The sequence below is a fragment of the Fusarium vanettenii genome (assembly GCF_000151355.1).
Source record: "Fusarium vanettenii 77-13-4 chromosome 12 genomic scaffold NECHAsca_40_chr12_1_0, whole genome shotgun sequence".
In the NCBI taxonomy this organism is placed as follows: domain Eukaryota; kingdom Fungi; phylum Ascomycota; class Sordariomycetes; order Hypocreales; family Nectriaceae; genus Fusarium; species Fusarium vanettenii.
The window spans coordinates 254,238-275,129 of record NW_003315847.1 but is presented as its reverse complement, the minus strand read 5'-3'; the positions used below and the strand labels follow the sequence as shown (position 1 = coordinate 275,129).

At 50.9% G+C, this 20,892-nt stretch overlaps 8 protein-coding genes across 8 annotated transcripts; 3 read left to right on the top strand and 5 right to left on the bottom strand.

Moving 5' to 3' along the window:
• Positions 1-277: 277 nt before the first annotated feature.
• NECHADRAFT_87157 (uncharacterized protein) lies at positions 278-1,270 on the top strand (the record flags this gene model as incomplete). The annotated part of the gene is made up of 1 exon (XM_003041935.1): positions 278-1,270. One exon carries the CDS (start codon positions 278-280, stop codon positions 1,268-1,270), a length of 993 nt encoding a protein of 330 aa, XP_003041981.1.
• Positions 1,271-1,879: 609 nt separating this feature from the next.
• On the bottom strand, positions 1,880-4,477 carry NECHADRAFT_87156 (uncharacterized protein; the record flags this gene model as incomplete). The annotated part of the gene is made up of 6 exons (XM_003041877.1): positions 1,880-2,443; positions 2,473-3,006; positions 3,177-3,313; positions 3,761-3,936; positions 3,980-4,301; positions 4,366-4,477. 6 exons carry the CDS (start codon positions 4,475-4,477, stop codon positions 1,880-1,882), a joined length of 1,845 nt encoding a protein of 614 aa, XP_003041923.1.
• A 322-nt stretch (positions 4,478-4,799) lies between these two features.
• Positions 4,800-6,717, bottom strand: NECHADRAFT_97519 (uncharacterized protein; the record flags this gene model as incomplete). The annotated part of the gene is made up of 4 exons (XM_003041876.1): positions 4,800-4,820; positions 4,852-5,909; positions 5,960-6,226; positions 6,282-6,717. 4 exons carry the CDS (start codon positions 6,715-6,717, stop codon positions 4,800-4,802), a joined length of 1,782 nt encoding a protein of 593 aa, XP_003041922.1.
• Positions 6,718-7,301: 584 nt separating this feature from the next.
• Positions 7,302-8,928, top strand: NECHADRAFT_87154 (uncharacterized protein; the record flags this gene model as incomplete). The annotated part of the gene is made up of 6 exons (XM_003041934.1): positions 7,302-7,390; positions 7,440-7,510; positions 7,555-7,931; positions 7,972-8,294; positions 8,348-8,503; positions 8,547-8,928. 6 exons carry the CDS (start codon positions 7,302-7,304, stop codon positions 8,926-8,928), a joined length of 1,398 nt encoding a protein of 465 aa, XP_003041980.1.
• Positions 8,929-9,096: 168 nt separating this feature from the next.
• On the bottom strand, positions 9,097-9,927 carry NECHADRAFT_87153 (uncharacterized protein; the record flags this gene model as incomplete). The annotated part of the gene is made up of 1 exon (XM_003041875.1): positions 9,097-9,927. One exon carries the CDS (start codon positions 9,925-9,927, stop codon positions 9,097-9,099), a length of 831 nt encoding a protein of 276 aa, XP_003041921.1.
• A 551-nt stretch (positions 9,928-10,478) lies between these two features.
• NECHADRAFT_87152 (uncharacterized protein) lies at positions 10,479-11,632 on the bottom strand (the record flags this gene model as incomplete). The annotated part of the gene is made up of 2 exons (XM_003041874.1): positions 10,479-11,540; positions 11,594-11,632. The coding sequence occupies 2 exons, from the start codon at positions 11,630-11,632 to the stop codon at positions 10,479-10,481; spliced, it is 1,101 nt and encodes a 366-aa protein (XP_003041920.1).
• A 1,844-nt stretch (positions 11,633-13,476) lies between these two features.
• Positions 13,477-15,189, top strand: NECHADRAFT_87151 (uncharacterized protein; the record flags this gene model as incomplete). Its single annotated transcript, XM_003041933.1, has 3 exons — positions 13,477-13,661; positions 13,711-13,797; positions 13,851-15,189. The coding sequence occupies 3 exons, from the start codon at positions 13,477-13,479 to the stop codon at positions 15,187-15,189; spliced, it is 1,611 nt and encodes a 536-aa protein (XP_003041979.1).
• Positions 15,190-15,415: 226 nt separating this feature from the next.
• NECHADRAFT_52848 (uncharacterized protein) lies at positions 15,416-16,314 on the bottom strand (the record flags this gene model as incomplete). The annotated part of the gene is made up of 2 exons (XM_003041873.1): positions 15,416-16,152; positions 16,200-16,314. Coding segments are annotated over 2 exons (852 nt in total), but the record flags the coding sequence as incomplete, so codon positions are not given.
• Positions 16,315-20,892: the final 4,578 nt, after the last annotated feature.

Genomic DNA, 20,892 nt, shown 5'->3' with positions numbered 1-20,892 from the left:
TCGATGGACCACCCTTGCCCATTTCTGGTTCTCGGCTTTTCTCTTTAGTGATCATTGGAACCTCTTAAAGCTCCGAAAGTACCTCAAAGTCAATCATAGGTAGATTTATGCTGTACAGTCGGAGATCAGCGCATTTGGCGGTGCCGAGGTTATCGCCATTCCAGTCCCACCACCAAGATTACATAACCGCCCAACCTTATCAACGACCTTTATCTTTGACTTCAATGCAACACGGTGAACCCCTCACCCTCAACAATCATCCACAAACACCGCAACTATGCCTGTTCGTCTGACTATTGACCCTCCGTTATTAAACTCGGCGACGCCATGGGCTACAGACCTTAATGATCTCATGGCTCTGGCCGCTTGCCCATCCACAGGTGCTGTCACGACAAGGACGTCTCTTATCAAGGGCTTCGACCACCAGGATGCCAACCATCGATATCTTTTCTTTGACCCTGCTACGGCGAAGCCAGACGAGGGAACTTCCTCGAACCAAGTTCCTCCTGCCGGCCACACAGAGAATGCAACAGCCAGTCTGAACAATCTCGGTTACAGTCCAATCCCTTTGGAAGGATACATCAAGTTCCTCAAGGAAGTTGGCGACCGGCTTCCAACGCTGAAGAAGACCTTCATTGTAAGCGTCACAGGCTCACCTGAAGATATTCTAGCTTCCTATGAGCTGCTCGAGTCCACTTCGAAAGTCCTGCCTTTCCCTCTGGCGATGGAAGTCAACCTGAGCTGCCCAAACATACCTGGAGCCCCGCCACCTGCGTATCACGGCGCAGCTCTTGAGAAATATCTTTCCATACTGCCCAAGAACCCTGCAATTCCAATTGGGATCAAAACACCACCTTACACGTACGAGGGCCAGTTCGCCTCCTTGATTGACACGCTCGTACCGGCAGCGTCTTCCATCAGCTTCATCACTGCCACAAACACCCTCGGATCTTGCCTCATCCTCGAACAAGATGGTGGAAACAACCTGACGCCCCAGCTGCCAAACCTGGGTGTCGGTGGCATGGCTGGTCCGCCGCTGCACGCTCTCGCTCTCGGAAACGTGTCAACTTTGCGGAGGTTTCTTACTCAAACCGAAGAATTGAAACATATTGCTATCATTGGAGTTGGTGGGGTTCGTGATGGTGATGGCTTTCGGAGGATGAGAGCGGTCGGTGCAAAAGCGGTAGCCGTAGGCACTGCCTTGGGGAAGCAGGGTGTCAACGTTTTTCAGAGGATCGAGAGAGATGTTGACCGGGATTGGAAGCTTTGATCAGTTATACATCACTTTTGTAGAGACGAAGAAGTCCAGCCGTGCTAATAGTCCCCTGTCGAAAAGTTATCTTGTTTCCTAACGCCATTACGCCAAAGATTGTGTATATCTAGATATCTCTCCAACATGTTTTGGTCCTCCATCACAGCAAACATCTCGAATTGCGATTTACCGCAGCGTCAAGGGCTTCAAAGTTATCCATGTCCCGGAAATGGCAAACGCACCCTGCATGTCTTCCTCGACCACCGACCAAGCAACCCCAAGTACCACGGCTAAAGCAGCTACTAGGGTAACCATAATGAGGTAGATGGTCATCTAGTGCCACGGCTCCTCGAGCAACAGCAGGGATGCGGATGGCCTCTCACAAAGTGGTTGGCATTTGCTTTGAACTGTGGGGATGTCAGTAAATTGTGAACACTTCCTATGTTTGTGGAACAAACTCTTAGGGGGGCAAGGGATATTCATCTGCGTTATTATTCTCCGTTACAGCTGCAACGGCAATTCTGGTAGGTTTTGATGAGGGAGTCACCTTTATTAATACAGAGGAGAAGGTTTAATATATAATTGAGCCGTCATTGTCTCTGAGATCGCCTGCATTCGCTGCGCGACTCATTCTATCTGCCGTGGAGTGGAGAAGAAGTCTTCCACCGGAAAGTCAAATTGAGAAGCGAGAGTAATATCCCATGTCATGTAATCACTGATCTCCTCTGCCATGCGGAAATACTGTTCCTGGTCCAAAAGTAGACCCTGCGTTGTATCCGCGGATGATACCGCCCCAGGCATTATGATAGGAGTAAGCTGGCTTGCCACAGCCTCGCTCTGAGACTGACCTGCCAGTGCGAGCATATGAAGACCTGACTCATCAAACGGTTGCGAGGGAGACCCCAGGGTTTGCCCAAGCCTAGACTGTTCGGGTCGAGGACTGGGCGGAGCTGACGAGAAACTCCAGGGTGTGCATGTGCCTGTTCTCCGTTCGTCTTCTGTGATCTCTCGACGCGCGAGACGAAACGTTGCGATCTGGTTAAGAAACGCCGTCTCCACAGGGCCAACTACTTCGGAGTTGTCGTCTGTTGATTGCGACGGGGCGAGCAAGACCGTGTTCTGGAACTGCTGCCAGTAGGTCGCGATATCTGAGAAGCCAAACCGATGCAAAAACGGAATTATTGCGGATAGCTGGAAGAATTAGTCACCTATCAACTTACGCGGCATAGGTAACTGACATATACATTGGGCATGTCTGGATATGGATGGGTCTCGGTGAGGACTCTGAGGTTGGTGTTGATGTTGGCCATACCTTCGCTGTAGAGCCTTGGGGACCCACTTGCCATAGTGGTAAGATAAATTACTTGAATCTTGGTAGACTCAAAAGCGGCCGTTGACGTAAAATGATCATCCAGGGTCCCAGTACCGCACTCCAGCCCAGTTTCCAGCAGCTCTGAGACGCAGCAAGCATGGTACCAAGCCTCGTGACGATACTTGAGAGTGAAATCCTGGGGAACTTGGAAGAACGCAGAAGATAGGGGGAAGCTATAGCCGGGGAGCGTAACTCTTGTGAGATCAAACACGCATGCATGATAGGCAAGGTGAAGGAAGAAGTATGGTCCAAGGGTGTATTGCTCCTTGTGAATGTAAATGTTTAGGTCGTTGAAGGCGAGAAAGTCAGGTAGCTTCTCATACCAAGCTGCAAGCAGACTCAAGAGCTGCAGAAAAGTCGAGCTTTTGTCGCATGGGGTTATCTGTGAGGTATCTTGTATGTCGTAATTACGTATGTGACTAAATCCCTTCATGTTAGCACACTTTGCCGCAAGCAGTGGGTCTTCTAGTGGTCTTGCCGGAGAACCTGGGTCCTAAAGTAGATAACTCTACAGATATTGCCTCCCAAACTAGTGGGACTGAGAAGATGTACCCATTTTTCGACCTCAGCATATACTGGAATTGACTTTTCTTGATAGATAAAGTCCTTCTCTGAGCAGGCGAGGGGCAGAGCTGGCACATTTGCGGCCCAGCTTAGGTTTCCGTCGACGCCTGCGCCCACAAACGAGTCTAGGACATAGCAAGACCACATGAGTCTTCTTATTGACTCTCTTTTTGTCAACTGTTGCGGTGAGAGGGGATTTCAATCTTCTTGGGGATCTTCAGTGTCGAGTCGTAGTAGACGGCTCATGCGAGTGCAGCTTCCAACAAGCATGTACACAAACGCATTATCACCGACGCGAAGCCCGTATTCAGCGTATAGCACCATAGCCTAGCTCATAGTTAGTCTTGAACCACCTGATGTTGAAAGGCATTCAGGCACACCATCAAGTTCTTTGTCGAAGGGCTACAGGTGAGGCATCGCACGAGTTGTCTAGCTCGACGCCCCCATTGAATGCCTGGAACATCCGACATGGAGAGGTTTCCGTGAGCCTTTGGCGCCGGCCTAATAAACCATGTTAGCCTGCATAAGTGACTGCGTCCAAGAAACTTGCATGTATCGTGCTCCAAGCGCACAGACAAGGTACACCACGGCCTCGCCATACTCGGCTACCGTCGTGCCCTGATCGATCGCCTTCATGAAAGAGGGTTTGTGGATGAACCCAAGATTTCGGAGAGGATGTACGTGGTTGAAGTAGGATCCCGCTAGGGTCTTGAGCTGACACTTTTCAGGAAGAGTCAACTGATGCAGCCTGTAACTGATTAGCTGAGTTCCCAGAGGGTCGTTGTGCCTACCAGGTATTATCTCTTGATGCCACCCCGGATGGTGGACCTTCTGGTGATACTGTTGCATCCGCAGCTCCTTGTTCTGATCCCGACTTGGAACCCGAATAGGTGCAAGTTAACGCCCTCATCCGACATCTTCGGCAATCAGGTTTGGTCTGTGAACATTTTGCTTTGGCAGTGCGACACTCATCGCAGGAGCCAGCTTTTCTCCGCTCCAAGCCAGCACGTTTGTAAATTTTGTCAATTTCTTCTGAGGCCTTTTCCGCCCCTTGTGACTCGTAGCCCGGACACTGAACGCCTACTCGGCGACATCTTGCACATCCCGAAGGAGCTTTGTCACATTTGACATAGTGTCTAGTCAACAAATGATTGAGAGACTGTATTTCAGATCATACCTTTCGAGAGCGGCATATCATGCAAGCTGCCAGTGTTAACCGCCACAGTCTTGCTGTTGGAGCTTAGATTGAGCTCACCCAATTGCGGACGCGGAGACTTAAAGAGTTCCATCTCATCAAAGACTGCCAAACTCGGTTTCTTCGTTCCTTGTACTTAAATTTCATGGAAAGCTAGACGTGAGAGAACATCAAGTTCCTGACCGAATTGAAGAATGTCAAGTCGACCGATAGCCAAGGGAGACCACAAGATCCCCCGCCCAGGGACCGACGCGATGCCACGTGACCGCTCGATGGAATGGACTGGACAGATGATCCTGGTCAAGAGGAATTGCTCGGTTCGGGTGTTTGGTCACCTATAACCGGCATACGAGATGGTCCAGGCCTTGAGTTATTCGCGAGCTTTACATGGATGTCGCTGATCAGTGAGTCTACCCTTATTTGAATCTCTTTTTACACTGGCACGACATGTTTCAGATGCGCAGGTACCCTATCTGGCTTTCCCATAAACTTGATCCATCCATACGGATCGTCAAACTCATCCTTAATAGGAACCGTTCTACCGAGGATAGCCTCGGGGTATTCTCCCGCCACACCAATAACACCCACATCCTTCTTGTACTCCTCCCAGAGCTTCATCATCTCATCGAACCGCTCTGGTTCCGCTTCCCTCAAGTCCTTTGTCTCACCTGGGTCCTCCTTGACGTTGAAGAGCTCCCACTTTTGGGGTCCGCGTGGAGCTGGTACAAAGACTAGTTTGTAGTGGCCCTTTCGAAGGGCTCCTGATCCACTGATCTCAAATCCTGTTACATATTCTTCCCCGTGAATCATAAAGTCCTCGTCAGTAGAGCTCGGGGCTTTCGACTCAAGGGCTGAGATGAAATGCTGCCAGCTCTTGCCTCGAAGGGGCGCAATCTCCCTCCCCTTATAACTCATGCCCGGATGGTTCAGGCCAGCGAGCTCGAGGAATGTGGGAACGATGTCCATGACTGTGCAGTAGGCGTTGGTGACGGCTGAAGCTGTGTCTGATCGCTTAGGTGGGGGCCGGATCACCAGCGGCACTCGGCAGCCTCCCTCAGTAGAGTACTGCTTAAATAGCCGAGATGGAGCGGTGGCAGCCTGTGCCCACTGAGATCCGTACCACACAAAGGAATCACCCCGGCCGATGTTGCCCAATTCATTGTTGTAGTACTTGGCGATATGAGCAACAACCTCATCGCCGAGGATTGGTAGAGCCTCATACGAGGCACCCTCAGCTCCATTGTCGGACATGAAGAGAATGAAGGTGTTGTCATACTCTCCAGTAGATCTCAGATATTCAAGGACCTTACCGATGTTCCAGTCCATTCGATCAACCATCCCGGCGTAGACTTCCATTGCACGGGCTGATTTCTCCTGCACGTCCTGGGGCATGTCTTCCCACTGACCGGGTTCGCCTGGGCATTGAACCACAGGATGAGGTTGGACGTCTTGGTCTACGAGACCCATGTCCTTTAATCGTTGGAGGCGTTTGAGTCTCAAATCCTGCGGTCCATCCGAATACTGGCCTACTCATGGTTAGCTACTATGTCTCCTTGGGTTTTGTCAGGTCCCTGACCCTTGTACTTGTCGACTACCTCCTTTGGAGCCTGAAGAGGCCAATGAGGCGCAGAAAATGGCAGGTATGCAAAGAATGGCTCTTGCTTCTCTTCTTTGGTCCGCGATGAGAGGTATTCAATTATCTTGTTGCCATAGGCATCGGATGAGTAAAATCCGTCTGGCAACTTCTCAACGAATTTATCGTCCTCGACATGCAGCGCTCGGGTGGCCGTCTCGAAGAACTTGTGCGGCTCGTTGTCAGGGTCGTCGTACTGGGGCTCGTAACCTTGGATCGCGAGGTTAGTCGCTATAGATGGTCCAATGATGCGATAGTGGCATACCGTAGTGATTCGCACAGCCTGGGAGCAGGGCAAAGGAGCGAACGAACCCGCGAGCAATTGGATGATGCTCTGGTTTCAACCCGAGATGCCACTTTCCAGCCATGATTGTGTGATAGCCGCCATCCTTGAGGAGCTCAGGAAGAGCAACCACACGCTCATTCAAGTATCCCTCATGTCCCGGCTGTCCAACAGAGCTCCGCGTAAACTCTGCAAGCTCTCCCAATCCCGCAATATGATGATCCGTGCCGGTCATCAGCATTGAACGCGTGGGAGAGCAAGCAGCCGCTACATAATAGTTTGTGAGGCGGATACCGTTGGCTTCTGCTGCCAGTGCGTCGATGTTGGGAGTCTGGATCTCGGATCCAAAGCAACCGCAGTCACTAAAGCCGAGGTCGTCGGCGACAATGACGAGAAAGTTGGGACGTGTGTTCGCCATTTTGGATCGGAATGGTGTCATGCTAGGCAGGAGACCATGGGGACGAGATGGCCCCCATGGCTCCTTTGTATTCAGCCAGAACCGAGGGTCCAACAAAGACCATGGTCCAATTGGAGGCACGAGACAGAGCTATGAGACAAAGGATGATGGTGTCTGTGGAGTAGCGAAACTCGGTCTTCGGAAGGGCGGGAAGAATAGCGGCAAAGCGAACTCTCTCGGCGGAGGAGCGCACATTAGCGTCGGGAGAGGGCATCCTAGCTCCGGAAACGTGCACCCAAGCGTCAACTCATGATCCTAAGGAGACCATGTAGACGTGCATAGCCCGCAGCTCACAGGCTGCGACCTCTCCATTCCTCCTTTACTCACGCGGTGGGTAACTGAGGTGCAGGCAGTCGCCTTCCCCTTACCCCAGATGGCTCAGCTCGTCTCCAGACCCCGGATTTTACGCTTGCGGAGAATGGCCATTTGACAATGAATACTTAAACAAGGTCAGAACTCAAAGATTTTCGCATGACAGTTCAACTTCATATCCTGTCGCTATCAAGAGTGTCCCAAATCGACTCTTCTACAAACGATCCAACAACATGGCTCCCGGCGCTGTAACGGAAGGGCCAAGTCTCTCCATGAGAGAGCAGTTCCTCTTCTTTACACCGATGATCGCATTCATCACCATGTCAGTATTGATCAACTTCTCTGGCACAGCCCTATTAACAGTCTCCTAGTTACATGGCTTTGTGTGCCTTCAACTTTGGCTTTGATGTCGGCAACTTTGCAGGCGTCCAGGCCATGCAGCGTGAGCCACCTCCCTATAATCCCGGCGCTTCAACTGACAACCAGGGCCAGCCTTCGCCAAGCGATTCGGAAGATACAATGACGACAAAGACCTTTACGCGTTGCCTAGCTACCTTTCATCCATCATGACTTCGACTCCCTTTTTTGGCAAGCTCGTTGGTGCCATCACCTGCGGTTCTGTCTCTGAGCGCTGGGGACGAAAGATGGCCATCTTGATACTTGCCTGCATCTCACTTGTAGGAGTTACTCTACAAACGGCAGCCTTTTCAGCTGCTCAGTTCACGGTTGGCAGAGTCGTCAACTTTGCCATGACGGGCTTTTGCATCGTCGTCGTGCCCATCTACCAGGCAGAGTGCTCGCCCAAGGAGCTTCGCGGGTTGATGAACTCGACTATCCAGATGGTCATCATTTTTGGCCAAACGGTTGCTTCGCTTGTTAACTTAGGAACCAAGGGCATTCGAGTCCCTACAACGTCTACGAGGCAAATTGACAGAAAACGACATCAGAGTTGAGATGGCCGAGATCCAGGCCGACCACGCTAACGCTAGTAAGGGTGATTGGAGCGAAGTGTTTGACAGCCGTAACAGACTCCGAACCATCACTGCCATTATCGCCATGTTTGAACAGCAGATTACTGGCCAGGCATTCGCCAATCAGTACTCTGCCATTTTCTACCAGCAAAATGGATTTGTTAAACAGGCCTTTCTGTTTACCGTCTTGGCTAATGTGGCCGGCGTTATTGGCACTGCCGGCACCTGGTTTGTTGTTGACAGTTTTGGACGACGGTGAGTCGATGTATCTTGATGAAATTCTACAGCGTGCTCACTAAATATTGTAGGCCTATTCTGCTGACGGGAGGTTTCTTGATGGGCGCATTCCTCTATATCGTCGCCATTGTGTCTAAGGTTCCAGATCCCACGTATGCCGCCAGACAGATGATGGTGGCGTCTATGTGTCTGTTCAGTGCCATGTACTGCGTTTCATGGGGACCTCTGTAGGTTGAACCCTCTTTTATCTTGAGCAGGCTAACTTCTCAGATCCTACGTTGTCTTGGGCGAAGTCACCTCAGCCCGTGTCAAGGAAAAGACGAGCTTGATCGCTTGCAGTATCTCCATCCTCACAACCTTTGTCACATCCTTCACTTTACCCTACCTGCTTAATAGCGACTATGCAGGTCTGGGCGGCAAGGTTGGATTTATTTACGGCTCAATATGCTTTGTTATGACGGTTGTTGCTTTCTTGTTTGTCCCTGAGATGAAGGATCGCACGCTGGAGGAGGTGGACAAGCTCTTTGAGATGAAGGTGCCACTTCGGAAGTTTAAACAGACTCGGATTGAGGTGCTGGACCCGGATGTCAAAGAGGCAGTGCTGCATGGAGGGGATGCTAAGGGTGCTAGTGTACATCACAGCGAAGCCTAAGACTCACTGAAAAGCACGCAATAAGGCGTCAAGTTAATGCAGCCCTGAAAAGCACGTCTCAGATGACGATCAGAGCCAAAATTATTAATGTAGTTCTCTATGAACCAGTCATCCCTGCCTCAGCATCTCATTTGGCGGCCAATATGATACATAGGCCTGCCCTTATCGTCATGCCTCAGGCCAATATTTATCCCTCACCAGAGCCAAGTTCTCGTCCGAGAACTCTGTTATGCCTCTATCCTTACACCTTGTCCTCGTCCGAACTACCTCGACTGTTTCACCGGTTTTCTGATCTACCGCTGCCATCCTGACCAGAGTCCTCTTGACCATGGATCCCTCTAGAGCCCAATTTGGTACGGATTGTTCATACGGGAATCCCTTCTTCTTGACCATCTCGAGCATGTCTTCTTTGTTCTTCCCGTGTAGCTCCTCTGTTGTGAAAAGACTCCTTGCGAAGCCTGATACGCTGTTCCGGATGGCGTCGCCGCGGCATCGCCATATGACATTGCTTAGGCACTCTTCAACGCTTGGGACATTGAATAGGCGACCATCGAAGTGAGGAAGTCTCTGTTGATCAAAATGAGGGAATGGAACTGAAGAAAAGCCACGGACGGGTGGCTCGGGTGTCTCGAGCACTGCAGCCACGAGGTGTGAGTAGAAATGAACAGAGCACCGTCCCGCAGCTAGCGAGGCAATCTTTGCAACACGGCCATTGAACTGGCTACCGACGCCATCTGGGAACACAAGAGTGATCTCATCTGACTGCGTGTACGCCAGACTGGCGGATGAATAGGCGCCAAGTAGGTCAGCACACGTCTTGACCATGGCGGTGTGCAACCGCTCATCAAATGGTTTCGCAAATGACGCTGTGAATTTGGAAAAAGAGTGGCCGTCGAGTCGGAGGATGGCAGGCTTGGATGGATCGAGGTGAATCTCGGTTATGGCTTCGTACTCCTTCATGCGTGAAGCCAGTGATTTGGATGGGGGTTGGCTCTCCATTTTGTCGAGTGCTCTTTTTTTGACAAACAAAAGAAGAAGTAGGCTCCTAAATCTCAGCTATATACATGACTCTATTATATTGGTGGTTTTCTGACTCACCCCGAGCTCAGCCCAATGTTAGTCACCGCCAAGTGGAGGCTGTTCACATGTCTCAGCCCACCTTGGTCCAGACCCCATCCCGCAACTTGCCCAGAGGCGCCAAGATATGGCTCCAGATGCGAATGGTCTTATTGGTATGTGTCGTTAAGCTTAATCTCCTAGCCGATTGGTATGTCAGGGGAACGTTGTCTTGGGGAAAGGCATCCAGGGAAGTTCCCAGGAGCTCACGAAGCTAAGACGTGACTGATCAAAAGCAAACATCAAAAGAGTTGTCATCATTCATGAATGCTACCGTGTATCATCTATAGTCTCTATCAAAGATCCGACTATGCAATTTTCCCAAACCCCAAATGCAAGATGCCACCCAAAAAAAAAAGAAAATATTTGCACGCTTCACAATGTCCGCCCAAAGAGATATGCCGCTTCAAAGATTCCGCCCAGAAATGCACAGGTTATAGAGCCCTCATTCGAAAGTCAGGCTCCCATTCTAACTCTTCAATACTATGAGATCGGCCCACGTGGTTGATCAATGCATCAGCACTCGCACAGAGAACGTCTCCGTCGCGAAATTTGGTGCAGAGAACGCAGGCAAAGTCCCCATCTGGGGTATGGCACTTGATCACGAATCGTTGGTTGACGATGAATTCGAGATCTTCATCGACCTCTCGCTCGTATCCATCGATCGTGATCCACTTTGTAGTGGGCTTCCGGATGGCCCAGATATCGTCGGCTTCAACACCGAGTTTGATCCCACAAGCTGGACATTGACAGATACCTCCAGGGGCAAAAGTCGAGGCCATGCGCATATTCTTATCGCACTGTAGATCAATGCTATATATGCAGTATAGAGGATCGGGTTCGGATCGGACGGGTTCGGATCGGGGGTGTTCAGATCGGGAGCATTCGGACCGGATGATGCTCGATGCGCGGCTGCGAGCAGGAGCAGGGAGTGCCTTTTGCGGAGGCAGCGACTTTGGCGGCGGAGCTAGTGCTGGCCTTGGCTTCTCGGTGGCCATCAATAGACGCTGTCGCTGCTCTCGAAGAGCTCCGAGGGATCTGTCTCGTGCGGCGTTGGAGGCAGCGATAAGGTGTTGCATGTCGACGCGGTCAAGCCGCCGACCATGGTATACGGCATCTTGCAACACGTTGATGACGGTTTGCTGAAGAGCAATAACCTGTGCCTGCAGCTTATTCTCGGTAACCACGTCTCCGATAGCGAATTTCCGGCCGAGTCGTTCGTATCCGTCTTCGAATTCCCTGCTGATGAGGGCACTCGACTTCTTGAGCGAAGCGCTAACCTCGTCCGTTTCCTTCTCCTTCTCTAGCGCCTGGTCCTTTTCCTTGGCCTTTTTCTCCGACTTTTCGACCTGTTCCTTGAGCTTCTTGATCTCTTCGTCTTGGGTCGTGTCGCGGTGGTTTTGTTTACGGCGCTCCTTGACGCGGTCCCAGAGGCCGATGGACGAGGTAAAGGTGCCGACGAGGGTGGAACATAGCACGGCTATGATGTAGGTTTTCTGGTGCAAACCTTAGCAGGAGGTCAAAGGTAGATGCGAGCATGCAGAGATACCTTGAGGTGTTTGTCCTCGATCATGTTGGCGTGGTTCATGGCGGCAGTGTGTCTGCTATCGTCTTGTCGTCTGTAGGGGGAGTCGGATGTCTGGCGACACGATCGACACCAACTCCCGGGAGAGCAGCGGCATCGGGTATATAGAAGTCATGATGGGTACGGTATCGTATACAATGGTTGCACACCGCAAGTCGCTCGATCAGCGTCGTTGGTCGGCAACGCGAACTTTAGTGCATGGACTTGCACCACCACCATGACGTCACGTCAAACTTTCCCAGTTTTGAGACAGTGATCGATCTACAAGATTGCGATGACGTGTCAGAACCTGGTCCCTCCTGATTGGTCGGGTATAAGTTGATCGTGTTTCCGGGGTGCCTCGGGATTCCACCGAGCTAGCGGCAAAGGCGTCAAGACGAAAAAAACGAAAGATTTGGGTTCAATACGGCCAATTAAAGGGGGAGGATTGTTTCATGACGACTGGGTTGATGCTGTCATGTATTCTCCGGCGACGAGGGGGGCTATATGATCGTAGTTAATCACTCTATCCATGTTGTAATTACGTAGTTGTAGTGTGGGTTAGGCTTGAAGATTGGACCCTGATCTGCATGTCAAGTCACAGAGAATGTTCATTCACACTCATAGTGGACGGCCTGAGCGTAGGATTTTGAGAGATTAAACTGCAGATTTGACAGAAACTGCTCCGAATACTCATAGAGCAATTTCATTCTTCTATATCAAGTTGGGATCGTTATTTGCGACAATATGGAGGAGCCAACTGCTTCACTCAACTCCCACCCTAGACTTATATCGCGCACGGAATATCCCAAACCGCCAAGTCTTAATGGCGATGGCTTGCCAAGCCTGCAAGGAACCTTCTAATCCAAATGCTTATTGATTGGCTGGTCTTTACTGTCGAGTCTTGGACAAAGACAGATCACAAGTGACAAAGGGACATTGCCAGGGGGCCACGTGACTTGGGTATCGATTCAATGAACCAAGCAGATGGTGGGGATCGGCGAGATGTCTCAAATGCTTTGCTGAGTAATCTTGGGCATTTGCATCCTTGATGTTGGGCAGCACTCATCTGTCGATATTGCACTCGGATGACTGACGAGAAGGGAAGAGGAGCTTGGAGCAGTTCAAGGAACCAACTTTTGATGACGATGGCAACATCCCAAAATCGATTAACTAGAAGATTCTGCAATAACTCAGAGGCCAAAAAGAAATACAGGGCTGATCCAAGACAAGATGTTGCAAATGTAAGCAGCTTCATGCAAACCAACGGGTGGTCACGTGACCACCTGCAACATGACATCGTGTCTCACGATGGTGGCAATGAACCAAGAGTTGTATCATTTCTTCATGCATGGCAAGCAATTTATCTAGGCAGCAGAAGGATGCATGGCTGCTGGCCGGGTCTTTTCTTGCATCCGGTAACGGCCAATCCTTTTTTTCGGCCGAAATGTCGGCGTTAAGCCACACATGCTGCCGAAACGAAGTCAAATATGAAGCTTATTCAGGCTGAAAGCTGATAGTAGTTGATGGAAGGGAACACTAATATCCCATAGGATAGATTTATTTGGTTTCCAAGTACATCTGCAAGCAATGAGCTATTTAGGTATCGAAGATGAGATAATCTTTGGAGTGCTCTAACTCGGCAAGCACATCCACGGTATCTATCCAGAGAAAGGAATATTTAAATGCTTATGGAAAGTTAAAGCGGTACTTAGCATTTCCATCCCAGCAGCTATCCTACCTTTAAAAGCGACATGTAGCCCAAATGCATCCCTTTTCACTCCAGTTATTCCTTCTTTTGACGACTTGTAAACACCACACAACCGCTTCTCTTCTACCTATCAAAGAGCTACAAGGCCAAGACCTTCATGGTTAATGGAGAAGTCTATTGTGCACTATGCGGCACCCTCACTTATTTCAACCCAGCCTCGGGTCGGCCGGGCGTGGCCTACGGCAATCATAATGCCTCCTATAGACTCCTTGCCTCCCCAGCAAGAACCCTCTGGTGGCTCAGAGAGACAAGTATCCTCACTGAAAACCTTGGTGGCGTAGGGTTTGTCTCCTATTCTAACACTAGCAAGACCTTGACTGATGTATTATAGAATCGCCCTGATGGAACAGGCTCGCTATCTCGGCAATGGCCTCTACGCTTATGATGTACGACATATGGGAACAATAAAGCAACACGCGTCAGTACAGCACCGACTTGTGGGGTAATTGGCTGACCTTTCACACTGTTTAGGTATAACAATCAGACAGACTTTCCCGTCGCATTCCCCGTCCATGATGTTTGCATGAGCCTATTTCAAAAGATGCTTGAACCAGAGGAATTCGACCTTGAGTGTGTTTACAAGACCTTTAAGAAGTTTGCTGGCTCAGCTCCCTCAAGATGCCTGAACTTGGACTATGGCGGCGCTGAGAGATTCATGGGAGAATACTGGAGAGTCGTTGAAGGCGAAGAGCATTATCTGGTCTCGCCCTCCTCGGACCGGGCCCTCAGACGTTGGTACGCTATACTGCAGAATGAACCCCCAGAAATGAATGGGGAAAATCAGGTTGTTAAGCGCCTACCAAGTTTAAGGGATGACCCATTCGTCAAGTTGCCTCCCGAGCTCGTCTTGCTCACCGCCGAGCATATGACCATGGCCGATTTCTGTCAATGGAGAGCAGCATCAAGGAGGACTAATCTTCTACCCTTGGAGAACAAGAATTGGAGGACCAGGCTCATTCGAGACATGCCTTGGATGTTTGACGTGTCCTATCCCGAGATTTCTGACTCGCCCGTGGACTGGGAAGATGTCTACAAGACACTCCACTTGGCTTCGTTCAGTCGTGGCGACCACAGGAGCCCAGCCCTTATCAACAGGAAGCGGATATGGCAAATCTGCTTGCCACTCGTCAAGGCTTTCCACGAGGAAAAGGCCATACAGAATAAGGAAGAAGAGGCAATACCCGAAACCATGATCGACGCGGTAGTCGACACGGAGCCCAAGCCAAACTACAAGACTTGCCGAGAGCTTCTTTTCCTGCGCAGGTTCAGCGACTTGGACTCTGTACACCCCAAGATTGTCGTTGAATGGACTAGGAACTTGGAGTTCAAGGCCATCAAAGCTGGAAACTGTGGTTTTGTGTACAAGAAAAGCATGGGTCTCGACCTCGAAGACCAAGTGTTTTTCCCCGAAGACGGCTGGCTCGCGGGAATCTCGGTACGAATTTATCACGATCAGCCGGATGACGATGAAGAAGATGACATAATTCCGTCTCAAACAGTAATTACCGGGATATCCTTTTCCTTCAGCCAAACTCCGGTTGGTGGTCACGGCGACTTTGGAGATCCGGTATTCCACGCCACGCATCTTCTCGCACCCCGAGCGGGGCATTTTATTGTTGGCCTCAAGGTGTACGATGATGGGCAGGACAAAGTCAAGGGGATTGAGCTCATCCAGCAACCATTGACAAAGTTAAGACGGCCGACCCGGAGGGCCATGGTTGATATGGTTTCTGCAGAGGTATGGAACGCTGAAGATACAAAGGAGAAGTTTTGGATTGGTATTGGCGAAGAATTTCTGGATTGGTATTAATGAATGCTGGTGTTGATTTGTTTTGTATGAAGGATATGTTGAGGTAGGGATGGACTGATTGTGTGATGGAATTGGGAGTTTGGGGTCTGTGAGTTAGGTAGATGGGTAGGTTAGGTACGACATTTTTGCACCCGTGGCTTGCGTCAACAATATCAGTATTTCTCAAGAGAGTAAAGTGTGTCTTGTTATATCCAAGGATGGAATACTCCATCGAATCCAACTCAGCTTAGTGAAGGATTGGATAAACCTTTTTAAACGACTTGGTCTCAGAGACCGTCTTCCACCACTGTTTAGTCTTCGGTCCAACATTGAACTCAGGGTCTGACTTTCGAATCAACTCTTCCAACGGCCCAAAGTTGTGAATATCAGTCGGCTCTGTTCCAGCTCCCCGCATGGCATGCGAGAGCCAGGGTATGACGTGAAGGTCGGCTTCTGTGAGAGAGTCTCCGGCAGCGAAGGGGAGCACGAGAATGTCCTCAAGCTTGGTCATGCCGGATGCAAAGGTGCGGTACTGATAATGAGAGATTTCGAAAAATTGCTGGTGATCGATGCCAATCTCCGCGGCATAGAGTTTATTCAGTGCCTCATTCTCTTCCCTCTTGAAGCTGTAGAAAGCATTGTCAGGTGCTGCCTTGTGTTCCTGCTCGAGCTTGTTCTGTCTGTTCTGGAGAAAGTCCTTCCACTTGCTGGCTTTCTTTGCCTCCATCTCCTTGGTATCACGAGCATCAAAGAGGATGACATTAGTGTTGACGTCTGCAGAGTGAACGTGATCGATGATTTGCTGCGCCTTTTGTTGCACCTTGGAGTCTTTGGGTACGAGAGTGGCTTCACCCAGGCTGTCTACGTAACGGAGGATGTCCATGCTCTGTACGAGGGGCTTTTCGAGGGCAGAAGACACCAGGGCTGGGATGGTGCCATGGGGGTTGATCTTGAGATATTCTGGCGCAAAGTTCTCAGCTGCCGCTAGGAAATGTGAATATTGATCCTGATTTGAAGGTGCTGAAACGTACCCAAGTTTATCTCCTTGATCTCATAGTCATCTGCAGAGAATTCCTTCTCTGCCAAGGCAAGATGGGCAACGCCCGCCCACTGAGAACCAACAAACGAGTAGAGAGTGAGCTGGGGGAAAGGTTAGGTGGGTTCAATTCTACCTGTTCTTTTCAGAGGGGACAAGCCTTTGGAGCCATTTCAATTATCGCAAAGGGGTCGAATTGCGATGCAGACTCTACGGAACTGTGAAGTTTGCTTCTTCAGTGAATGTTCTGCTGTAGCAAGGCATCTTATACACTTTTATTACCAAGATTTGTATTTTATTTCCAACGTCCAAGTGATTCCACATCCACACTGCAGAATCAGACGATTGCTGCAGTCGCCCCGAGTCCATTCAAGTGGAATGTTGGAATGCAGTCAGCTTGCCAAGCCAACTCATTGTAACCCCAAGCCAGTGAATCGCGAGTACAGGTTGCTACATCTGACAGTTACAAACAATTACCTCATCGAATAAACACAGATTCCAAAGTGTCATTAAACTTGCAATGTGGTTGATGTGCAGCTCGCTTGGGTCCAAGCATAAGCAGGACGCGGGTGAGATCTTAGCGCCTCCGGCAGGGGCCAAGGAGCACTGTTCAAAGGGTCTGGAACACCGGAATTCGCAAAGAAAATCAGGCCGACCCCATCATCGGTGCGGAATTGGCACTCGCTCTGCGCCGGCTTCATCGGAATCACGTGTCGGGGATGGTCCTATGAGGATGAACTGACGATTCTGGACGTGGAAAGGAATCTCGAGCTGTTCGAAGGAGGTTCTCTGAATAGCATCAACGTGGCGGACTCCAACGCCTGACGCCCAGGGTGGCAGTGAGTCGCTAGGAGACTGCCTAACACTAGGAGAGGCCAGTGAATAATTGAAATGCAACATTGATGACACCCAAGAGACTAAATTCCTGTGTGCAGCAAAGGGGTCTCATACACGCACAGCCGGCTGTGCGTTTAATATCACGTGACTTTTGCGCACAGCCGGCTGTGCAAATAAGATTCGTTATGTAAGCCCGATACATGTGTGTGTGAGTAAGAGGGTCACCCCTTGATCAATTGAAATAGCATTGATTCACGCCATTGAGAGATGAGATGATCACATGTAGCTACAGTCATTTCAATACATTACATATGATCTATTCTCATCTGCCTAGGACCGGTGAAGAAGACACAATGCCTCTCATAACACCACAGGCGCTACGGTACGAGTGAATCACTTCACATATCATTCAGCCCGAAGGGCGTTTTACTCAGTCAGAAAAAAAGAGCATAAAACTTTTTCTGATTGGCTAATTGGCATGGTCTATGCTCAACTCGTGCTTGAATTAGTCAGTTGTCAACGCTAACGACGCCACTACATGGGAAAGCCCGCGATCGTTGACTAGGTAACGCTTTTGGCAAGCTCTCCAGGAGCTTTAAGGTTATCCTTCAATCAACTCCGGCCTCCAAGCGCGATTCTAGCCGGAGCACCGACATAGCGTCTGCTTTCCCTTTGCCGTCAAAACTATTATCCACCAAACCTTACGAGGTTACTAACGACGTCTCGGCTCACATATCACCTACCTCCGGTCGAGCGGTGAAGTATCCCCTCCTTCCCTAATCGTTCGAACCTAATCAAAACACCCTACAAACAACCTCCCATATCGAGATCTATCACGCTACGGTACATCTAAGCAAACCCTCGCTGCCCAAGCGGTACCTACCCGGTCGTCTGCATGGGTAAGAGGCGGATAACAATATATGCAGCCGGATAGAGAATGATATACCCCAGGCAGTTCGGAACTGCCATACTTACAAGCAAGACCTGCCCGAGGTCGAGTTTCGAAGCGTCAAGGACCCTGCGAGGCTTACGAGACAGTATAGTAGCTGTAGGGCACGCCAAAAGGAGCGAGTGGCCGAATCCCGAGCCGCCGTTGCCGCCATGCGGAACATCGCCTCGAGGCTATCGCCGCGCAGAACGACGAAGAGGACCGATTCTCAGGCTCAATTAACGCCTCCACGGCGAAACGCGCAAGCGCTCATGTCCATCAATAGCTCACAACCCCCTGCAACGCCTACTATATTCCGTGGTCTGGCGCCCGTCCTCCAGGGACTGCCTAGACCTCTGCTGGGCCCATCTACCTCAAGCGCAGCGGAAGGAGCCCTCCCTATCCCTCCCACCTTAAGCCCGCCAAGAGTAGTTCTGGGCACGCCGATTCCTAGTGACACGACCACAACGGCTCCTATTGTGCTAGGCACGCCTGTGCCACAGGAATCGTTCCCTACCACTGCTTCATTACTGCCACAGGGTCATCGCCGCGGCCGCTATACACGTCAAGGCATCGTGAACCGACGGCCACGGCCACAGCTTCAAGAACGACAGTTTGATCAGATAGTTGATCCACCTTTTACAGGGGACCTTGATTTGCCTGCCCTTAGTGAGGAGGATCGGGCGCTTATGCGGGAGTTCTATACTGCCCTGAATGACGACAAGATGCATAGTTGCATTCGCTGCCGGGAGCATTGGTTCGATATGAAGAAAAACAGCTTAGGAGTCTGCAGCCGCTGCATTAGTCGAGATAGGGAGAGAACCGCTGACGAGCCCTACTTCTTTAGCGCTGCGAATAGCCTTGACTTCGGGGAAGTCCCCGGTAATCTACCTAGCCTAACGATGGTTAAGGAGATGCTGATTGCTAGGGTTCACGTACACATGAAGGTCCTACAGGTACGTGGCTCTCAGTATAAATACCGCGGCCATGTTGTCCACTTCCTTCGCAATGTTGGTAGGCTATTTGAAGAGCTCCCGGTCCTACCTGAAGAGCTAGATATCGTGCTCCTGCGGCCTCCTAATATGGAGGGCGACCCTCACTTCCAGCAGCAGTTTGCTCGCGATTTCCGGGTACGCCGCTCATGCCTGTTGACCTGGCTGCATTACCTACAGCGCCACCACCCGGGCTATCGCGATATCGTTGTGAGGCAGGATCGCTTGCAACGGCTTCCTCTTGACGGCAGCATAGTTGCTTCCGTTGCTAGCCAAGTGGCTAACATACCTGACGGCGAGGCCCCCCAAGGTCCCATTGAGGAGGATGTAGAAGAGGATCCAGCAGATGCAGATGCATCGGCGATCCCCGATTTGCAGGTTACAGACACCGAATTAAACGCCCTGCAGTCCCGATTGCTTCATGGTACCCCTGACCCTGAGCGTATGGCCGATCTTAAGCATATACCGCCTAACGCGCAGGCTCAACACCAGATGCCACTACCTTCCATTCGCAGGACTCCTATCAACGAATTCAACCGTTCCCAGCCGCTGTTGACGCTCGCGTTCCCCACCCTCTACCCCGACGGCAAGGCGGACTTCGTGGAGCCTCGCCTACGGAGCGTCACGTACCAGGACTACCTTGCCCATGCGATGAGATGGCAAGACGGACGTTTTGCCCGGCATAAGACGTGGCCTTTTGTCGCCCTCAACACGCTATTACGTGCGCAGGTCAGAAAGCGGAGCAACTACTCGGTCAAGCAACACGAAGGCCGCCGCCGTCAACCCCTTACGCGCGCTGACATAGAGGAAGCGATGGCTAAGCCTGACGAGCCAGAGGCTCAGGCCCTGATCCAGTCGATCACGCGCCAAGCCGCCGTAATCAGGGGCACCCGTCCATATTGGTATAAGCAAAGGAAGGAATTGGAGGCATGTGCCTACAATCTAGGCAGGCCTGGCCTTTTCGTTACAGCAAGTGCGGCTGATTACCACTGGGAGTCCCTATATCGTCATATGCCTCGATTCCAGGAGTGGAAAGCAGCTCCTGAGGCGGCGCGAATGGCTCTATCCCGGCAACTGCTGCGAGACAACGCCCACATTGCCGCTTATCACTTCCATAAGCGATATACGCTCTTTAGGACTATTGTCCTGAGGCAGAAGTTCAACCTAACGGACTTTTGGGGTCGCTACGAGTGGCAGGGCAGGGGTTCCAGTCACCACCACGGCCTATATTGGCTAAGTGGCCACCCGGACTTGGATCCCGATGACAGCCAGTCCCGGGAGCGATTTGCCCGAATCTGGGGATATCACGTATCCGCTGTCAACCCAGAGCCTCAGAGGGTGCAGGCACCTGGGGAAGGGAATCCCTTGATCAGTAATCTATTGGAACATCCCCTTACCGTCCAGTTCCTGTCGATGGTGGTAAACCGCGTGCAGCGCCATCGCTGCAACAACTACTATATGCAGCTCAGCAAGCATACCAAGCAGGTGGAGTGCCGCTTTGGATTTCCTCACGGGCAGCGCCTGCTAGCCTCCCTTGAAAAGGTTCCTCATTCTAAGCACTGGAGCTTTAGGGGCGAGCGGAACGATAGCCAGATGAACCACTACAACCGCTTACTTGCCGTTGCGTGGCTAGCCAATACAGATGTCTCACCCTGCACGAGCCTGCAGCAGGTGATCGATTACGCAGCTAAATACTGCTCCAAGTCGGAGAAGAAGAGTGAGTCTTTTGCCCAGATTGGGAAGGCCCTGATGCCCCGGGTCAAGGACCACAACCCGCTGATTTCCTTCACGTCAAAGCTCCTAAATCAGCTAGTTGCTGAGCGAGACTACTCGAAGCAGGAGGTTAGCCACTTGCTCCTCGGTCTGCCGTTACAAGAGGGCTCACGAACCTGCTTACACATTGATTGCCGTAATCCTGACATGCATTCCCG